Below are 19,875 nucleotides of genomic sequence, written 5' to 3'. Positions count from 1 at the left end.
TTGTCCTGCTGAAATACACAAGGCCTTCCCTGAAATAGACGTCGTCTGGAGGGGAGTATATGTTGCTCTAAAACCTTTATATACCTTTCAGCATTCATAGTGCCTTCCAAAACATGCAAGCTCCCCATACTGTATGCACTTATGCACCCCCATACCATCAGAGATGCTGGCTTTTGAAATGAACGCTGATAACACGCTGGAAGGTCTCCTTCCTCTTTAGCCTCTTTAGCACGGCATCCATGATTTCCAACAAGAATGTCAAATTTGGACTCGTCTGACCATAGAACACTTTTCCACTTTGAAACAGTCCATTTTAAATGAGCCTTGGCCCAAAGGACACGACGGCGCTTTTGGACCATGTTCACATATGACTTCCTTTTTGCGTGATAAAGTTTTAGTTGGCATCTACAGATGGCACGGCGGATTGTGTTTACCGACAGTGGTTTCTGGAAGTATTCCTGGGCCCATTTAGTAATGCCAATGACAGAATCATGCCGATGAGTGATGCAGTGTTGTCTGAGGGCCTGAAGACCATGGGCATCTATCAAAGGTCTTCGGCCTTGTACCTTATGCACAGAGATTTCTCCAGTTTCTCTGAATCTTTTGATGATGTTATGCACTGTAGATGATGAGATTTGCAAACTTGAGGAACATTGTTTTTAAAGTATTCCACAATATTTTTTACCCACTCTTTCACAGATTGGAGAGCCTCTGCCCATCTTTAGTTCTGAGAGACTCTGCCTCTCTAAGATATCCCTTTTATAGCTAATAATGTTACAGACCTGATGCCAATTAACTTAATTAGTTGCTAGATGTTCTCCCAGCTGAATATGTTCAAAATTTCTTGCTTTGTTGTCCCCATGCCAACTTTTTTGAGACACAAGTAGCAGGCATCAAATTTTAAATGAGTACATTTAGTGGATACAAGTGTCAAAGTTCTCTATGTTCTAGTGAGAATAAAATATTGGCTCATGTGATTTGAAAGTCTTTTAGCTTTCATTTAATTCAAGTTAATTAGTATGTCATCATTTCAAATGTTTTTTTTTTCTAAAGTTGTTTTTTTTTCTTGTGTGGCAGAAATGGGCTTCTACTGTACATTATATGAGACCTCTCTTTGTAAATATGAAGGGAAAAATTGCCAAGAATAAAAATGGAAATGTCAATACAGGTGGTTTTAGAGTGCATTACAGTTTTATTTTTATAAGCATTTAGCTTGCACATTATTTACACACTGTCTTTTTCACTGCGTTTTATAAATGTATTATTTACAAAAGAGTTGCACAGTCCTGTGATCTGCTACAAATAGATTCCCACACCAAGTGGCTAAATCACAGTTTTTATCTAAACCAGAGCAGAAACACTCTGTTTACTTCTCCCTGCTAAATCTAACACAACAAGCTCTGTGCGAGCATGAATGAAGCTCAAACATTGCAACTAACTCCTGAGGGGACGATCATAGGCACACACCTGGATATTTGTGTATCTGCCAGAACTTGATGTGTGTGAATGTTTGGCTACACACGAGAGTGAGTAAAAGTACCTTTTGGAGATGACAGCATCTCAACATAGCCAGCAGCCAACATAAGGAGAGAGTAGAGCGAGACTGTGGAGCCAGATGAAGGAGGCAGGTACTTTCCTAAAGACTGCAATTATAAGAAAGAAGGGAGGAGAGAAAGAGATGCAATAATGACAGATGTAATACAAAGGAAAATGATCGTGGAATACTTGCCACAAATAATATAACTTTAAGAATCAAAAGGAATAAAATATTGACATTTTTTGCTTGTCCATCTAAAGCTGGGGTGTTCTGGGAGGTTGCCATGACATATCCAGTTTCTACAGCATTCAGAGCATGTTTAGCATATTTCTATGCAGTTGCTAGGCTGTGGTTTCTTACTGGCTGAAGTCAAGTCTCTAGATAAGGCTCGGGTCCTTCATCAGTGTAAATCTGTGGGTTTTAATGCAGGTTTTATTTCTGAGCATCAAATAATCTCTTTGACTATCTCTGCCTATTAAGCCGCAAAATTTGAGGCAATATTCATGTCTGTAGCAGAAACTATTTAAGTAAGAATCACATGTTGAAGTTTAAAATTTGTGGACAGAGGTTTGATTACTTCCCTAATCCAGTCTGCACTCTCGCAAGCACCACTAACGAGAAAGAGAAGGTGAAAAACAGCAAACGGAGATAGAACAGGGTGTCCTCTCAGTGAAGATGGATGCTGCAGTTCTCAAAGCTTTATGAACATGCTTGTTTCTAGGGAGAGTAGATGATGACAGCCGCTTAACACATAACAGAATCTGCAGCACACCCTCCTCAGGGAGTTCCTCCCTCTTATACTCATCTGAAATACAGCAAAATACCTGCATTAAAGACCCTTACACAAAATATAGGGTCATGTTGTCAATGAAGAGTGCATGTGGTGGTTTATTAGCGATTATGCCAGGATGACCCGCACAGGCTGATGCAATCTGCCGGGGTCTGAATGTTCAATCCCTGAGCGAGAGCACTCACTGGTACCCCATATAACACACAGATGGACCATGGTGAAGAACAGATTGCTTCATACATCAGTGTCCTCAAATCCAGCAACACACACAGCATTGCATAACACACATGCAGCACAGAGGCCTTGGTATTTACACTTGGTCATTTCATGCATTTTCACTGATCAGACACTGACTGAAGTTTGAATGGAAGGAGACAAAGCTATTAATTCCACAAGAGGTGACAAAAACATTAAACAGAACAATTTGTTGCTGTACTGGCATCATTAGGCTATGTAGGGAACGCTTATATTTGCAGAGAGAATGTGACTGGATTTATATTCATTATGCAGAGACATTTTTGTAGAAAATCTAAATGAAATGTCACCAATCAGACAGCAATCTGTTCAATCAAGTAAATATGCAAATAAGTGTAAATATGCATTGGTATTAAAATTCTGGCTAATGCAATATGTTGATAACTAATCACTTGACAGTAATACACTGGCATTCAAAGGTCTTGGGCAAGATTAAAAACAAAAACGCAAAGATGTATTCAATTAATAAAATGTGACAGTAAGGACATTTACGATGTTATAAAAGATTGCTACTTCAAAATGCTGTTCTTTTGAACTTTCTATTCATCAAAGAATCCTGAAAAAAGTATTTTTCTAAATTACATTGTGATGTTATTGCGCGATGACGTCATTGCGTTATCACGACGCAAAACTGTCATAACATCAAATCTCAGCAAAAAACATACATTTGTTTGTAAAATAATATGCACAATATAATATTAAAATATAAATAACTGTATTTTCAAATACATTGAAAATTTTTATGATTACAATTCAATGATTACAATTCAAGTTTTTTAAAGGTGCCATAGAATGGAAAACTGTATTTACCTTGGCATGGTTGAATAATAAGAGTTCTGTACATGGAAATAACATACAGTAAGCCTCAAACACCATTGTTTCCTCCTTCTTATGTAAATCTTGTGAATGCAAACGACCACTGAAAAATAGGCGAATGAGAACATAACACCGACTGTGACGTAACAGTCGGGATCACTAATAGATACGCCCCAAACATTTGCATATACACGACCGCGTTCTAGGACAGCCGAACCTTCAGAAGTTCTGCAGGTTTTGTGAAGAAACAGGCGAGGACAACAGTGAAAATGGCAGATGGAAAAATATGTTACATTCCAGGCTGTGCAGAAGATATGAAGTTCAGGGATGGGTTGGTGTCTGTATTCAGAAAGGCACGGAAAGCAAATAACGCATTCTAATAAAATAACGCGAGCCACTAAAGGGACATGATTAGCTCCTTGCTAGCGGTAACCTATTACAGTACATAAGATTTCCCTTAGCACGTAAAAAGAGTAAGACTGAGGATGATGGCGAATGATATACAGATCCTGAGCACATGGCAAGCATCTGATCTTGTAAAATGTGTTGTTTACTATATTTATTTGCTCGGTCAGTGTCGCTGTGGCTTTTAGTTATTTTGCTGCTGTAAGCTAAAAGGACTTTGAAATCGACTTAAAATAACTGAAATCGTTTGGCGAAGTGATATGAGCATGTAATGCATTCAAGACCTGCCTGGAACTTTAAACCATGCGTTTCCCTGAAAATAATTTCACACAGAACATTTGTCAGCCAATCAGATTCAATCGCCCCATAGTAGAATAACAAATAATTTTTTTTTTTTAAATCTAAAACCGGCTGATAACTAATATAGCACCAACATTTATCATGCATATCAGAAATAGGCTGATAAAGACAGCTCCGCTTTAATACGCTCATGACGCTCAGTCAACACTCAACAGCAGCAGGGGTGTCATTCAGCCACAACACTTTCTCCACAGGGTTCTCTACAGATTTAGACCGCCAGTGTTTATTTTATAAACTCAAGTCATTTTCAATTTCCCATCATCTGCTTTTGCAATTTGATTCCAGCAGACACTTCTGCGATGCCAAAGAAGTAGATGTTGGGAGAGCTGCCCAGAGATATGCAGCAGGAGACTGAGAGGGATTTGCGGGATACAGATGACAGATTAATCCTCTCGAGTAAAAGGGAGAAATGGGGAAAGATATGAAGCATTACAAATATCTCAGGTAAGGCAGCTAAGAGGGAGCAGCGAAGCTCCTTTTTCCCTTAATCTCTCATGAAAGTGATTTGTATTCCAATAATGCTCCCTTAAAGGGATTTTTCAGTGCACTAGGTACAAAGTCTACAAAGAAGAGGAAGAAAAAGTGGGTCATGATTAGTCAACCTAAGAAAACAAAAAAATATTTTTCCCCTGGCCAGTCTACGACCTAAAATAATCACGCAAGAAAAATTCCTCCAGTCCATTAGTCTTAAGAAACAGTCAAGTGTTGGTAGCGGATGTCATAACTTTCAGGGATCGCACTGAAGTAACTGGGTCTGGATGTAGTATAGCTTTCCAGTGCTGTCCCTTCTCACTGCCAATTATCCTGACATGTTAATGGGAGGTTTTGAATTACGGCCTTATCTCTGGGACGCTGGAGAGGAACAGAGAGCGTGCACACAACCCTCTCAGACTCACAGGCCTTTCCAATTTATATACCTTTGATTTCATCTAACTGCCCAGATTCATCCAAAGCTCTTTTGAGACGGCCAGCCAGTCAACGGCATCTACTCAATGTGTCTCCAAGAATTATCTCTTAGGTTTTCTCCTCCATTTTAAAGTAGTCTGCTGTTTTGTTAGTCATGGTTCTTTTTTAACAGGCAGACACCCTGTAAATGGAAGGCTATGTTCACTCATGCGGCATACGGAAACGTTGCTTTGTAACCTCAGACATGACAACGACTGTGTGAGGCCCTTTTGCTACGATTACCCCAAAGAAAAGGTCCACTGTCCATCTATCCATATATTCATCACACTGTGAATGAATTGGCTTGTCTTCCGCTCAGTTAGCAAAGACCAAACATCAAAACCTCTGGGTTTCTAAATCTCACTCTGGTTTTGTTAAGTACATACAATCCTTGTAAACATGTGCACACTGCCAACATGTTGACAAACATCATTTTAAAATTTCAAAAGGATATTAAAAACTTTCAAATTAAAAAAAGAAACTTTCTAGAACACTGGTTAAGGTGGAAAAATAGAGATACATGTTCACTGTCAAGTTACAGAATCAACAACTGCTCAATATTGACTAAATACTGCCACCTAGCCAAGTACTGTAATACTACAACTGATAAGCAGCCTGAGGAGCACAGACATGTCAGAACATGTTAGCTAAAACTATTTAAAATGTTTTCATTCATTGAAAAGCAGAAACAAGATCAAATATAAATATTAGATGAAAAACAAACAAAAACGTTCACACTGCTTCTTACATGAACATTAAGGCCCGTTCACACCAAGCACGATAACGATAAAGTTCTAAAAATCGTTCTCAGTATTAAAGAGTAGCACAAAGAATGTCAGTACTGCACATTAATCACTCAATTAAAACAATATCATAAGGAAGTAGATTTTCTATACTGACTGTAGAATCTGTGTTATAGTCATCATCAAGATCAGTGTTTTATGGGTCACGTTGACGACTTTAAAAATCAGTGTCATTATGTCAGTTTATGGTCAAATAGTTTTATTTCATCATTTGGTTACCATGTTATACAGCCATACAAGAAATTATTTTTTTATTCAATGAAAAACAAAAACTAGCAATACAAAGTGGCAAATAAAGAAAAAGCTTGAGTGCATGAATACACTCAATTGCCTGAACACTTCTAAGGGACGAGGTCATAAGAGTAAATGGACTTCACAGGAGCAATGAATGGAGACACCTCTTCACAGGCTTTTTATTATGAGGTGTCCATCTGAGGGGATTCTGAAGGAAGAAACGGAGAGAGGAAGATGTTGTAAATCAATTTTAAACCCTAATAATTTTAATAAGCAATATCACACTCACACTTGTGCTTTTGTACTGGGCAGTTATTTGGCTGAAGGAACAAAGCTGAAATTCAGTACAACAGCAAGACTGCAGGTGTAATAATGCTTTTATTCAACAGCTCTACAAATCTAGAAAAGTTGCATAAAAAGTGTATAGAGCCCGTACTGATTTTGTACGTTTGCACACTGACACAGAAATGATCAGTCTATAATTTTAATGGTAGGTTTATTTGAACAGTGAGAGACAGAACAACAAAAAATCCAGAAAAAAGTTATAAATTGATTTGCATTTTAAGGAGTCAAATAAGTATTTGACCCCTTCGCAAAACATGACTTAGTACTTGGTGGCAAAACCCTTGTTGGCAATCACAGAGGTCAGATGTTTCTTGTACTTGGCCACCAGATTTGCACACATCTCAGGAGGGATTTTGTCCCATTCCTCTGCAGATCCTCTCCAAGTCATTAAGGTTTCGAGGCTGACGTTTGGCAACTTTAACCTTCAGTTCCCTCCACAGATTTTCTATGGGATTAAGGTCCGGAGACTGGCTAGGCCACTCCGGGACATTAAAGGGATAGTTGGGTCTGAGAGCTCTCAGATTCCATCAAAAATATCTTAATTTGTGTTCCGAAGATGAACGGAGGTCTCACGGGTTTGAAACAACATGAGGGTGAGTAATTAATGACAGAATTTTCATTTTTGGGTGAACTAACCCTTTAATGTGCTGCTTCTTGAGCCACTCCTTTGTTACCTTGGCCGTGTGTTTTGGGTCATTGTCATGTTGGAATATCCATCCACGACCCATTTTCAATGCCCTGGCCCTGACGGTACATGGCCCCGTCCATCGTCCCTTTGATGCGGTGCAGTTGTCCTGTCCCCTTAGCTCTCATCTGACCACAACACTTTCCCCCAGTTCTCCTCTGAATCATTGGCAAAATTTAGACGGGCCTGTACATGTGCTTTCTTGAGCAGGGGGACCTTGCGGGCGCTGCAGGGTTTCAGTCCTTCACCGCGTAGTGTGTTACCAATTGTTTTCTTAGTGAATATGGTCCCAGCTGCCTTTAGATCATTGACAAGATCCTCCCGTGTAGTTCTGGGCCGTTCCTCATTCCTCACCGTTCTCATGATCATTGAAACTACACGAGGTGAGATCTTGCATGGAGCCCCAGTCCGAGGGAGATTGACAGTGATTTTGTGTTTCTTCCATTTGAGAATAATCGCACCAACTGTTGTCACCTTATCACCAAGCTGCTTGGCGATGGCCTTGTAGCCCATTCCAGCCTGGTGTAGGTCTACAATCCTGTCCCTGACATCCTTGGACAGCTCTTTGGTCTTGGCCAAGGTGGAGAGTTTGGAATCTGATTGATTGCTTCTGTGGACAGGTTGTCTTTTATACAGGTAACAAGCTGAGATCAGGTGCACTCCCTTTAAGAGAGTGCTCCTAATCTCAGCTCCTTACATGCATAAAATACACCTGTGAGCCAGAAATCTTGCCGATTGATAGGGGATCAAATACTTGTTTGACTCATTGAAATACAAATCAATTTATAACTTTTTTGTAATGCGTTTTTCTGGATTTTTTTGTTGTTATTCTGTCTCTCACTGTTCAAATGAACCTACCATTAAAATTATAGACTGATAATTTCTTTGTCAGTGGGCAAACATACAAAATCAGCAGGGGATCAAATATTTTTTCCCCCCACTGTATGTCATGACCAGCAACAAACATAGACAAGTGCCATGAAAAGCCCCGGTGCTGTTGGATTATATATCAGAAATCTTTGAACACTGCTTGTTCAGTTAAGTAAGACCACAATTTAAGAGTTATATAAATGTACTTTTTGTATATGTACAGCTGTAAAAAATACCATTAAAGGTGCCATTGAATGCATTGATTATAATATTTTAAATGGTTCTCTGATGTCTACATAGAAGGTATGTGGCTTAGGTAAAGGCAAAAATGCTCCAGAAACGGTTTTACATATGCATTTACAACCCTAGGATTTCTCCCTAGAATGAAATGGTCTGTTATTGGCTTCACAGTGCAGCTCATTTTAGTAGCTCACAGGAAGGAAACACAGGGAGGACAATCCATATTTCAATACTTTCTCTCAGTTATATCGTCAGATAATTATACTGTATATAAAATGTGGGCATCAGGGAGCCGCTATTAATATGCGGGGCACTGAAACTGCTTCCAAATGCATGATTGCTTTTAACTTTCACATTCGAGATTCACGATCGCACAAACTCTGTTTATACTATGGAGCGGCAGTACCTACCACACATTTTACAAGATCAGATGCTTGTCAGTGGTGATCAGGATCTGTAAATCATTCGCCATCATACTCAGTCATCTCTCCTTACTCTGTTTATGTGGTAAGTGAAATCATACGTACTGCAATGTAACAGGCTACCGCTAGCAAGGAGCTAACCATGTCCCTTTAGTGCAGTGGTTCTCAACCCGCAGTCCGTCACGAATCCAAATGCGGCCCACCCTGTTGAATGTTATAGTCTATGTGCTGAACACAATTAAAAAATAACTTTCAGTTTTACAATTCATTTTAGTTTTTACATTAATTTAAAATGTACTAAAATTCAAGCTATAATGTTTTTGTTATGTAAAATAATTTTGTTTTTCATATATTATTTTCAGACATGAGCAGATCTATGTACTTACGTAATTAATGTTACACATTTAACGAACACTTACAAGCGCGCACTTTGGCAGAATTCAATTCAAATAGTCATCAGCAGCCATTCGTTTTGTAAAATTGAGCATCGGAATGGACAAATTTGTTAAGGGAGAAAACGAAATGTGGAAAATGCCAGTGAAGGAACGCATTCAAACAAGAATAGTCACAGCATCAGCAGTGAAGAGAGTGCTGGACTTTCGGCATCAACTTTCGGTCTGCCCCTGCACTCACTTGAAGACTACGCAGCAATCATCCTTAATTACAGAAATGTGTCAAAACATATCTGGAGAGAACCTCAGATTATTATTATTTATTATTATTATTAAATTCGAAAATGCTTTTCATATTTGGATCAACATAGGCTACATTTGTGAACGCGCACTTTCTGCAATGTCGCGCATCAAGTCACGCTTCCGTGCGCGTCTTACAGACGGCAACTTACAATCGCAACTTCATTGTGTTGTTACTCCTTTCGAGCAGAATTTCACAAAATTGGTCAGCTCCCGACAGCATTGGGTGTTTTATTAATGGGGAGTACAATTATTTATTTAAATAATCGTTTAGATATCATAATATTTAGGCTATAAATAATATAAATCTGGTAGGTTTGTATTGATGACGTAATATGCGGCCCGTGAAACTTGCACTTGGACCATAGTGCGGCCCAGTGGAAATAAAGGTTGAGAACCACTGCTTTAGTGGCTCGCGTTATTTTATTAGAGTGTGTTATTTGCTTTCTGTGCCTTTCTGAATACAGACACCAACCCATCCCTGAACTTCACATCCCCTGCACAGCCTGGAACATAATATTTATTTCCAAGATCTGCCATTTTCACTGTTGTCCTCGCCTGTTTCTTCACAATACCTGCAGAACTTCTGATGGTTCGGCTGGCGGCTGTCCTAGAACACGGTCGTGTATATGCAAATGTTGGGGGCGTAACTATTAGTGATCCCGACTGTTACGTCACAGTCAGTGTTATGTTCTGATTTGCCTATTTTTCAGTGGGTTTTTTTTATTCACGAGATTTACATGAGGAGGATGAAAAAATGGCGTTTGAGGCTCACGGTATGTCATTTCCATGTACAGAAATCTTATTATTCAACTAAGCCAAGGTAAATACAGTTTTCCATTCTATGGCACCTTTAAAGCATGTGTGTGCTGGAAAAAAGGCATTGTAAAGATATGACCTGATTCCATGGGAATCAGGGGCATGAAGAGCAGAGATGAATCTCACGTGTTTCATTGAAGAGGAAGGAGTCCTGGTACTCTTTCATGTACTGTGAGGATCTGGACTCATCCAGGAAGAGAGAGTAGACCCTTTTAATGTCCTCCACTTGGACTTCAGTGCCCTGTGAGAAATGTACAGCCACAGTCAGACCAAAAATGCTTCTTATTGTATTTTCTTGCAGCACTGGCCACGATACGTGTGAGTTGGCATTACCCGGCGTTTGCGGCACACCAGGCCTGCAGTACTGATGAGCTGGATGGCATAACGGAGTGAAGTCTCCAGTCCGATACGTGTTAAAACTGTGTGTGCCTCCTCACTCAGCTCAACATCTTCCTCCTCACAGCTGGAACACAAACACACATGCATGTATGGTGAGAAGTGAGAAAACAAACAACCTCACAATACTGCATATTAGTTCACTTAAAAAATGCTCTCACCGAATCTTCAGGATCTGTCTGGTCTCTTTCTCAGTGTAGGGAGAGGTTGCAATGATGAGCAGACGATCAAGCATGTCTATGGGAATACCATGAGGACTCTGGTAATTGGTACCTCTGATACTGTAAAAATTAAACAACAGTGAATGAGGAGAAATGATCAACAATTAATGGTAGCTGATGCATTAATCCACAATTAATGCATTAATGGTAGTTGTTGTTGTGTTTGTGTGTATACCGGGTGATGCCTCGGTTAGTGGCCATGATAAGTACAGGTGATAGATCACTCTCAAGAGCTCGATTCAGGAATGAAAAGCATTCTATGTCCAACATGTGGACCTCATCTATGAAGAGAACCTGCAAGCACAAAAAAAGCTCATCAAGGTTGTTTTGTTATAGCTTTTGGAGCTTTTTATATAGCTTTGTAATTTTGCCTATGCATTTGAATCGATACAGCTGTGGGACCGAGCAGTAGGGGTTGCAGAAGTTGTGAACCTGCTGGTTTGGGGTAAAGTGCGGATCGGAAACAATCCTCGTTTACGTGGATACTCCTCAAGACTGTCATTCCGATGTGCTTTTGTGTGCATTTGCTGATGAAGGTGCGAAAGAAAGCTCAATTTCGTTCTCACGTGCTGTCGAAGCCAAGCTGTGGCTTTTTGGGTGTTTCTCCACCGGCACGAACAGAAATGATCCATCACAACACGCGAGTACCGTATTTAAATCTCTTTCAGAAAAGGACTTTCACAGTGTATCACAGCATGTAAGTACCGCATTAAAATCTATTTCGTGCCGTCTCATGCTTGAATGGCTTAAAACACTTTAATATTTAAACTGACAAGGCTTAAATCACACGAGAATGATAAACTTTGAGGAAGCAGCACTGTCCTGATCGTTCAGAGAGGTGATTAGTTAAACATTACGGCCTGTTAACAGCAGGAAAGCTAATTGTATTCGCAGGTGAACATAAAATATGATACATACAACTGGTGAACCAGTCAATGTAATGCATATGTCTGGATGGTCTGAATAACAACAAATTGCGACATGAATGATACTGTGTGAAGCGTTGTTTGTTTACATCAAGTTGCGCCTCGCATTATGAAAACAATGTTTGGGATACCACGATCAAAACAGACAGTTTGATGTTGAATAATCATCCAAATGATGGTGAAAACCAAATTATTTGTGTGTTAAAATAACATTTGTGTGTTCAAAATGTAAAGAAATGCTAACATTACTATACTGGCCATTGGAGCGAACCAACCCCGTGACGTCACACGCTGTGGTACTGCAAGATGGCAGTGCCCTTGCTCCAAAAGCTATAAAAAAAACTACCTTTTTTCTTTAAAATGGTTACATTAATCATGAATGAATGAATGATGCATTTATATAGCGCTTTTATTGTGTATTGCCGTACACCCAAAGCGCTTTACAATCATGTGGGGGTCTCTCCTCAACCACCACCAGTGTGCAGCATCCACTTGGATGATGCGACGGCAGCCACAGTACAACGGCGCCAGTACACTCACCACACACCAGCTACAGGTGGAGAGAGTGATAGAGCCAATCAAGTGGATGGGGATTACTAGGAGGCCATGACTGATAAGGGCCAGTGGAGGGAATTTGGCCAGGACACCGGGGTTACACCCCTACTCTTACGAGAAGTGCCATGGGATTTTTAGTGACCACAGAGACCTCGGTTTAACGTCTCATCAGAAAGATGGTGCTTTTTACAGTATAGTGTCCCCGTCACTATACTGGGTGTTAGGACCCACACAGACCGCTGGCCTCACTAACACCTCTTCCAACAGCAACCTAGTTTTCCCAGGAGGTCTCCCATTCAGGTACTGACCAGGCTCAACCCTGCTTAGCGTCAGTGTGTATGTATATATATATATATATATATATATATATGTATATATATGTATATATATGTATATATAGTATATCATGTTTGTTATATATTTTTTAAATCAAAGGGGAAAATCACTTTACTAAATAATGTAAACTTAACTGACTGCTTCACTTCCACTTTAATAATACAGGGTATACTTGGTAGAATACACAAATAAGACGTTTTTCTTGATTACAACATCCTGTTTGTCCATTTAAAATCTTGTGGCATATAGCCTCTAAAAAGCTTCTTTTTTTTTTAATAAAAAATATGATTCACATTTATTGAGTAAACAATTTTAATAATTATAAATCATGCTAATTATTTGTATGTTATGAAGAATTGCTTTAATGTGTTTTTTAAGCTTTGGAAAGAATACAGATATAGTAGATATGGATGTAAGATATGGATGTATAGATATTTTTATGCACTTATGTTTTTTTTTTATGAAATTGCATATAAACTTAGATTTTACATACAAACTTGGAAGCTATTCTTAAGTATTATTTTATTGATTTATGTATTAGGTTGTTTTTTTTAATCGAAGAAAATCAAATGAAACTTTAACAACACTGTTTTTAAAAACATGCAGTAGAGTGTTAAATGAAAGTCCTTGCACTCTTACTTTTTCTGAAAGAGTCAATAGTCAATAGCTGGAAGGTTTTCAACAGAACAAAAAGGAATTAAGTAAAAAGTCCATTCTCTGTTTAAGCTGGTTCCTCTCCATTGAACACTTCAAATGTCTTATTTGACGGCCTGCTTACCCCAGGAATGATCTCAGCTTTGCCTTCCTCTCTCCATTCAGACACCTTAGCATTGATCTGCTCTCGAACCTCTGACTTAATCTCTCCTGTGTCACCTGCAGTACAGACAATCAACATTTACATACAAACATCTACAGACTTTTCTTTTGTTTCTGAAAGACTAATCAAGGATTAATTTCACTGAGCATGTCATTATCTAGTTTGTCAGTTTTAAGAAGTATGACCAACCTGAAAATAAGGCCAGGAATCCCTGAGTGCGGCTGTTAATAACGTCAATTTCGTGAAGAGAGACGGTGTGAACAACCTCCTTCCGTTTCTGCAGTTCTCCCTCTGGACACTGCACAAACTGTGTCTGAAATAAACAACAAAAACAGTATATATAAAAAATACTCTCAGGGAAGAGTTGTCATTGACTGATGGATTCATTTCACAGAGGAAGAGAGAATGTGTACCTGTGCACCCATGGCGTCGTAATCTCTTGCTCGAGTAAATGACCGTCCCAGCTTGCTAATCTTTCCTGTGGCTTTATCGATGGTGATCACATCTCTGCAGAATATGAAAAATGTGTCATCCTTTAATGATATAAGCAGTGGAAAAACTAAAACAACGTGGTTTGGCTTAAGCCTTTTTATGACTTATATGCACTCTAATCTCATATACCCATCTCACTACATGTATCTATGTAAGTGTATATGCATTATACACACACACACTACAAACTTACCATAAAGCATAAATCTTCCTTAAGATAAATAATCTTTTATCAACATGGTATGTTTAAAATTAATTATAATAAAAATACAACAAGGGCTTATTACTAGAGTTCAGATCTCATCCAAGCTAATCAAATGTTTCAGTAATTCAGGAGAAGCTAAATGGCAATCCAATCAGATCAATTTGTTTTATACAGAAAAAGGTATCACAAATTTCAGCTTTATTATCTACCCACCCAGATTGCACTCTCTCTTTACTGAGGCTCTCTATCATCTTGGTCCCCAGATCATAGACGGTTTCCATCTCTGTCGTCTTCAGCGTGAGCTTCCCCACTTTCGCACCCTTAAAACAAATACACAAAGGAGAAAAAATTATTGTCTAACTGAGTTCACTTACGGACATCACCTACAGTAGATACTAAATTCATACTGAGCACTATTTTGGGACCCGAGTCCTACATTCAACTTATCAACGCAGCTGAAAACTCATTTCTCACTTTCATAATAACAAAAAGTTAATTTCCCACTGAAGAATGATAAATATCTTTAATAACGCTTTCCAGCCAAATAAATGTATTGAATTAGAGCGCGTTCAGGAAAGTGTGCTGTGTGATGAAATACTCATTTACTTCAGCTTCTCAACGCAAGTCAAATATTAAAATAACCATGAAATCAAAACTGACAATTCTTATTTGTAATGGGATAAAAAAATATATAATTAATTATGTATCCACGTGCATCATTACTCTTAAAAAATAAATAAAAATAGTTTCACCGAGTCAACTTTTACCTGTAAACTACAGCTGCCACTAGAGAAAATGTAGTTAAAAAATAAATGTATATTTTAATTAAAATTATTTTAAACAAATGATGAGTCTGGTGCCATAAGAACAATGGTAACAAAACAGAGAAATTAATTCAGTAAATCTGGTCTATGAAGAGCAGAGACTTACAGTTCCTGTAGCAGGTCTGTCGATCTGAATCTCTACCACCTCTCCTTCAATGATCTCAGTCTCCTCTCTGCCAAACAACAAATATAGAACATGACAGGTCTCCAGACAAAACAATTGAGTAAGCAGCCATTGGCTCCTATAAGAAAAAAACTTAGGCGCCAAATTATGCTTTTAGGTGCCACAGAATAAAAGTGTTTTATTTATTTTTTCCCCTATATTTTAACATTTCAATCATACTGTCATGTGTTTATGTATGATCTTTTCTTGACTTTATCAGCATTTTAATCCATCTTGTAGATGATCAGGTCAACCTGGGAACTAAGGTTCAATTAAAGAGGGAACTAAATGTCTTTTCCAACTTGAAATACACTGTCACAAATAATTGTTTGATACACAGAATCTGTACAATATCATGGACCATAAGCATCACTTGGCCACTGAGTAATTTGGGCTCCTCCTCAGTGCATCCTATAAGTGTTGTCATGTCTTTCACACATTCGGTCTGTTTTTCTTCATTAGTAAAATGCAATTTATAGGAGGAGTTGAATCATGTAGACAACTGATTAAGTAAAAATATTAATATGCAATAGCGCAAATATAGCAAAACGCTCCTCTTTATAGTTATTTTTCTAGCTGACTGATGAGATTATGGACACGGAGTGGTTATTCTGAGGTAAATGTATTATTACAGTGCAATGTTTACAAGCTTTACACATTTTCCTCAGTTTGAAACACTGAATGAGCTTTTACATGAAACATTTCAGTAAGTTGTACTGTAGGCTCTCTTATAATATAGCATACCTTTTGAGGTTAAATCATGTTCATTTTGTACTATAGTAGTAAATGGAAAGATATAACGGGTTCACTTGCTGCTTGAACTGAGGCACTAAAGCGATCGTGCGATAGCCTGTGTTATAGGAACACAGCATATAGACTAAGATCTCGATAAGAAGTCATATTAATAATGATTATAAATGAGAATTGTTGACGATATTGCCAATATCCACAGAGCTGACAGCTTTACATGTTGAAGTTTGTTCAAGTTGTGAACGAAATACACTGCTTTTCTGCACTTGGCCAACATTTCGATCTCTCTCGCGCTGCACAACTGATCTGCGTTTAGCAGACTGTGTGCGGCAGAGATGAGGACTGTTTGAAACTTTTTTCCACAAACTTTTTGATGCGCATCGACATCGTCTTCTAATTTTCAGTTTAATACGTGAATTTAACAAAAGATGTGATCGCAAAACAATCAGGAAAAAAAGGCCTTGCATGCAAATTTTTAAATCATAACATGTAAATATATATAGTCGCCAGTGGCGACCTCACTCGCAAATGCAACCATTTTAGTCGCAGTCTGGAGCCCTGCATGAGCAGTCATGCTGTAATTTATGAAACATTTACTTTTTTTTTTTGTAGTTTATTTAATAAGTAGACTATTCTTTAAAATCCATAATCAGTAAATCATTTAATATCCATTTGGAGACAGCCTACTATGCCCCTGTTTTAGTATCTCATAAAGCCAAAGTGACAATATGCATATTACATGTTTGAAGGTTATTCTTTGTTTTTAATGAAGACTTTATGCTGCTTCACACTTCAGTCAGCCTCACTCACTTTATCCTGACTCCCATGGCTTTGCGGAAGGCCTGGCTCAGAGCTTCGGTCTTGCTCATCTCCAGAGAAAAAATCTCACTCCCAGCCATAGCAGTGAAAGGTGTGTCAGGGCCAAGAGACTGGGCAATACCTGTACAATAAACAACTCACTGGTTATTTTACAACGGCTTTGCAATTTTGATACATATATTTTTGACACACACCATTGCAGCGATTGTGGTCAGCTCAACCTCAAGTGCATTTATTAACCCTAAAGGAGGCAACGTATCCTGGGGGATACAAACATTTGAGAAGCTGTGGGGAGAACCAGTGAAAGTGTAAGTCTTATTTCGGGGCAGAGATGGATAGAGTTGGACTTGTAAACCGAAGGTCGTGGGTCCGAGTCTCAGGTCCGGCAGGGATTGTAGGTGGGGGGAGTGAATAACCAACACTCTCTCCACCCTCAATACCACGACTGAGGTGAGACCCTTGAGCAAGGCACTGAACCCCCTGCTGCTCCCATTGGTTGCCCACTGCTCCAGGTGTATGTTCACTACTGTGTGTACACTTGGATGGGTTAAATGCAGATCACAAATTCCAGGTACGTGTTACCATACTTGGCCACACACCACTTCCCTTCTTTTTTTTTTCTTGGTTTCATTTTGAAAGGGTGTTTGATGTGAATATTTAGATGAGGTGACTTTTGTTTCCACATTTTTTTTCGCTCGCAGGAAGCATTTAAAACTGCATCTCTGGGTATACGTCGCCCTTTTTTAGGGGTATAAATCAAGATATAAAAACATATACATAGACTCAGTGATTTTGTGGCTTGTTTTAGAAAATCAGATCTTTTTGTAATCTTGACAAAACACATATCGTTGGAAATATCTGACAGTCAAGGTTACATATTTGGTAACTGTTCTTTAATAGAAGTGATATTGTGACAGAAAATGATTGATTTGTGACAGAAAACTGCATAAAAAAAAAATCAATAGAGTTTGGGTGTAACCCAGTGTTATTTTTGGTACAGTGCCCAAACTAAATCTTTCAGGAACCACAATTGTTGTGATATCAACTTCAAATTTGCAACACAACTTGGTTAGACATATGGCTTTGATTTCATAGAAATTTTAACGTTCAACAAATTTGATAAAATACTTATAATAAATATAATATAATACTTAAAATAATATACTACTTTATCTTTATGGTAAACTTAAACTTCTATCATTTTTTTATACTTTTATTTTTTGAATTGCTTTCAGTTCAACAATAATCTGCAATGTGTCTTCTTTAAAAACCATGTTGTAACAAACATTGATAAACAAGTGTTCTGTTTTCAGTGAATTTATACCCCCAAAGGGACGACGTATCCTGGAGGAGTCAAATCAATACATTTTCTGATGTCTCTTTATGGTTTTGCCCTTTTTAGGGTTAAACCTTGTAAATTGATTCTACGTTTCAAATGTGATTAATCATGATAAAACTATGCAGAAGCTCACCCATAGCAATAGCTGTCTTGCCCGTCCCAGGTTGGCCAGCGATGAGGACAGCACGACCAGCAATCTGACCGTCTTTGATCATTTCAAGGATCAGCCCGGCTGCCCTTCGAGACGCCAGCTGACCCACCATCCCCTGAGACACCTGGTGAGACAGAGGTTCATCATTTGTGTGTCATCTTCTTCTAAACATGCAGTGAGCAATATTTAAGCCTAAGACAAGTGTGTTGTCACTGGTAAATCAATCATAAACATTGAACATTACCTGCCGTGGCTCCAAAGCATCATCTAACCCAAGGCCACGAATGTGAGAGTGTGCGCCTGTAAGAGAAATCAAGATTTATGTCACTTAATCGTAATCTTTTCCTGTTCTAGCATATTCAGTCTGTGAATGAACAGAGCTATCTTGATCGAAAACCTATTCTGGAAGCAAAAATGAATTCATTCGTGCTCTTTATTGTTATTATGGGTTAGTGTCTCACCAATCCTCTCAATTCGAGTGATGTCTCGCACCTCCGGAACCTTCGTGGCTGCCACCTTTCATAACAAATTAAAAAGGTAAATAATGCAAGTGAAAAATTCTGTATAATGCAGGTGTGGAAATTAAATATTAAGCTGCGTTTTAATGTCATTTTTATGTAACGTTAATTTGATCAGTAAACAGCCGTTAAACGCGAGCGTTGCCATAGTGACACAAGAGCAACACAGTTTCCAGTTAGCTCAACTTTTAGCAATGCCGCAGAAATATGTACAGTGTAAAATAATTTTACTACCGCAATGACAATTTGAGGCAAATACGCTGATAATGCAGTTTACATAGAGGAGTATTTCCAATAAAAACAGTGACACGCATGCTAAACATCATAAACACACGCTATAATTTCAGGCTAACGTTACTAAGAGAACCATTTAACGCTACTAGGAAGACTCTCAATGTCTGAATATCTGGATAAAAGCCATTTTCATGAATGGACCTCAAAATCTAAAAGATCTTAATTAAAACTGTATTATTGTTGTGATAAATTGAAGCACGTGTGCTAAAAGCGGCAAGCCCACAGACGTGTTTAATGTTATTATTCACAAAACATTTCAAGGCTCTACAGGCAGCACATACTAGTGATAAACACATATATTATTTTGTATACAACCTGCAAGTATGGTATATTTGTCAACAATCCTGAAATATATGCTAAATATCAAACTCACCTGCGCTGCCATGTTTTCTCGTAAGGCGGTTGTATCTGAATGGGTGCGCAGTGGAAATCCGTCCGTGTGGAGCACGTGACCTCCACTTCTTCTTCTGGCAAACCAACAAAAATGTGCATTACCGCCACCTACTGATCTGGAGTGTAGAGCGTACACACTCAAAGTTAAACATTTTGCTATGAATTCTGCGGATTTAAATTTGTCATCGAGGTCAAATTGGCTTGTGATGGCCCTAGGCTTGGTAGCATCAGTGAGAATGGGTTGAAAATAATAAACCAGTCAGTAATGTTTTGACTTGTGTGCTGTAGTTTTTTTCAGCAGGAAAGTTTATTCATTTATGACTGTCTATATTAGACCTGCATAATTTCTGGCTATTATTTCAGATTTCGTTTGAAAACATAATATTTGATCAAAAATTATAAATGTAAAAATATATATATAAAATTAAAGTGTATACTTTTTGAGAAAAAATGGTGAC

The 19,875-nt window shown here is 38.4% G+C and overlaps 1 protein-coding gene across 3 annotated transcripts; it reads right to left on the bottom strand.

The window, feature by feature from the left end:
• Nucleotides 1-1,068: 1,068 nt before the first annotated feature.
• Nucleotides 1,069-19,493, bottom strand: ruvbl2 (RuvB-like AAA ATPase 2). 3 transcript variants are annotated; one of them, XM_079416514.1, is made up of 16 exons: nt 19,398-19,440; nt 18,674-18,728; nt 18,457-18,512; nt 18,195-18,336; nt 16,714-16,843; nt 15,097-15,163; nt 14,380-14,486; nt 13,883-13,976; nt 13,659-13,782; nt 13,431-13,525; nt 11,011-11,129; nt 10,776-10,895; nt 10,552-10,681; nt 10,345-10,459; nt 6,435-6,465; nt 6,096-6,353 (listed from the first exon to the last, which is right to left on the bottom strand). In XM_079416514.1, exons 1-15 carry the CDS (start codon nt 19,407-19,409, stop codon nt 6,458-6,460), a joined length of 1,374 nt encoding a protein of 457 aa, XP_079272640.1. In that variant the 5' UTR covers nt 19,410-19,440; the 3' UTR covers nt 6,096-6,353; nt 6,435-6,457. The 3 variants fall into 3 exon arrangements, with proteins under 3 accessions (XP_079272638.1, XP_079272639.1, XP_079272640.1); XM_079416512.1 differs by lacking the exons at nt 6,096-6,353; nt 6,435-6,465 and adding an exon at nt 1,069-1,643; XM_079416513.1 differs by lacking the exon at nt 6,435-6,465 and having other exon boundaries at nt 6,091-6,353; nt 19,398-19,493.
• Between the last annotated feature and the right edge of the window lie 382 nt (nt 19,494-19,875).

This window comes from Barbus barbus (assembly GCF_936440315.1).
Source record: "Barbus barbus genome assembly, chromosome: 5".
Lineage (NCBI taxonomy): Eukaryota > Metazoa > Chordata > Actinopteri > Cypriniformes > Cyprinidae > Barbus > Barbus barbus.
Note: the sequence above shows the minus strand (reverse complement) of the source record. Positions and strands in the feature narration are given on the sequence as shown.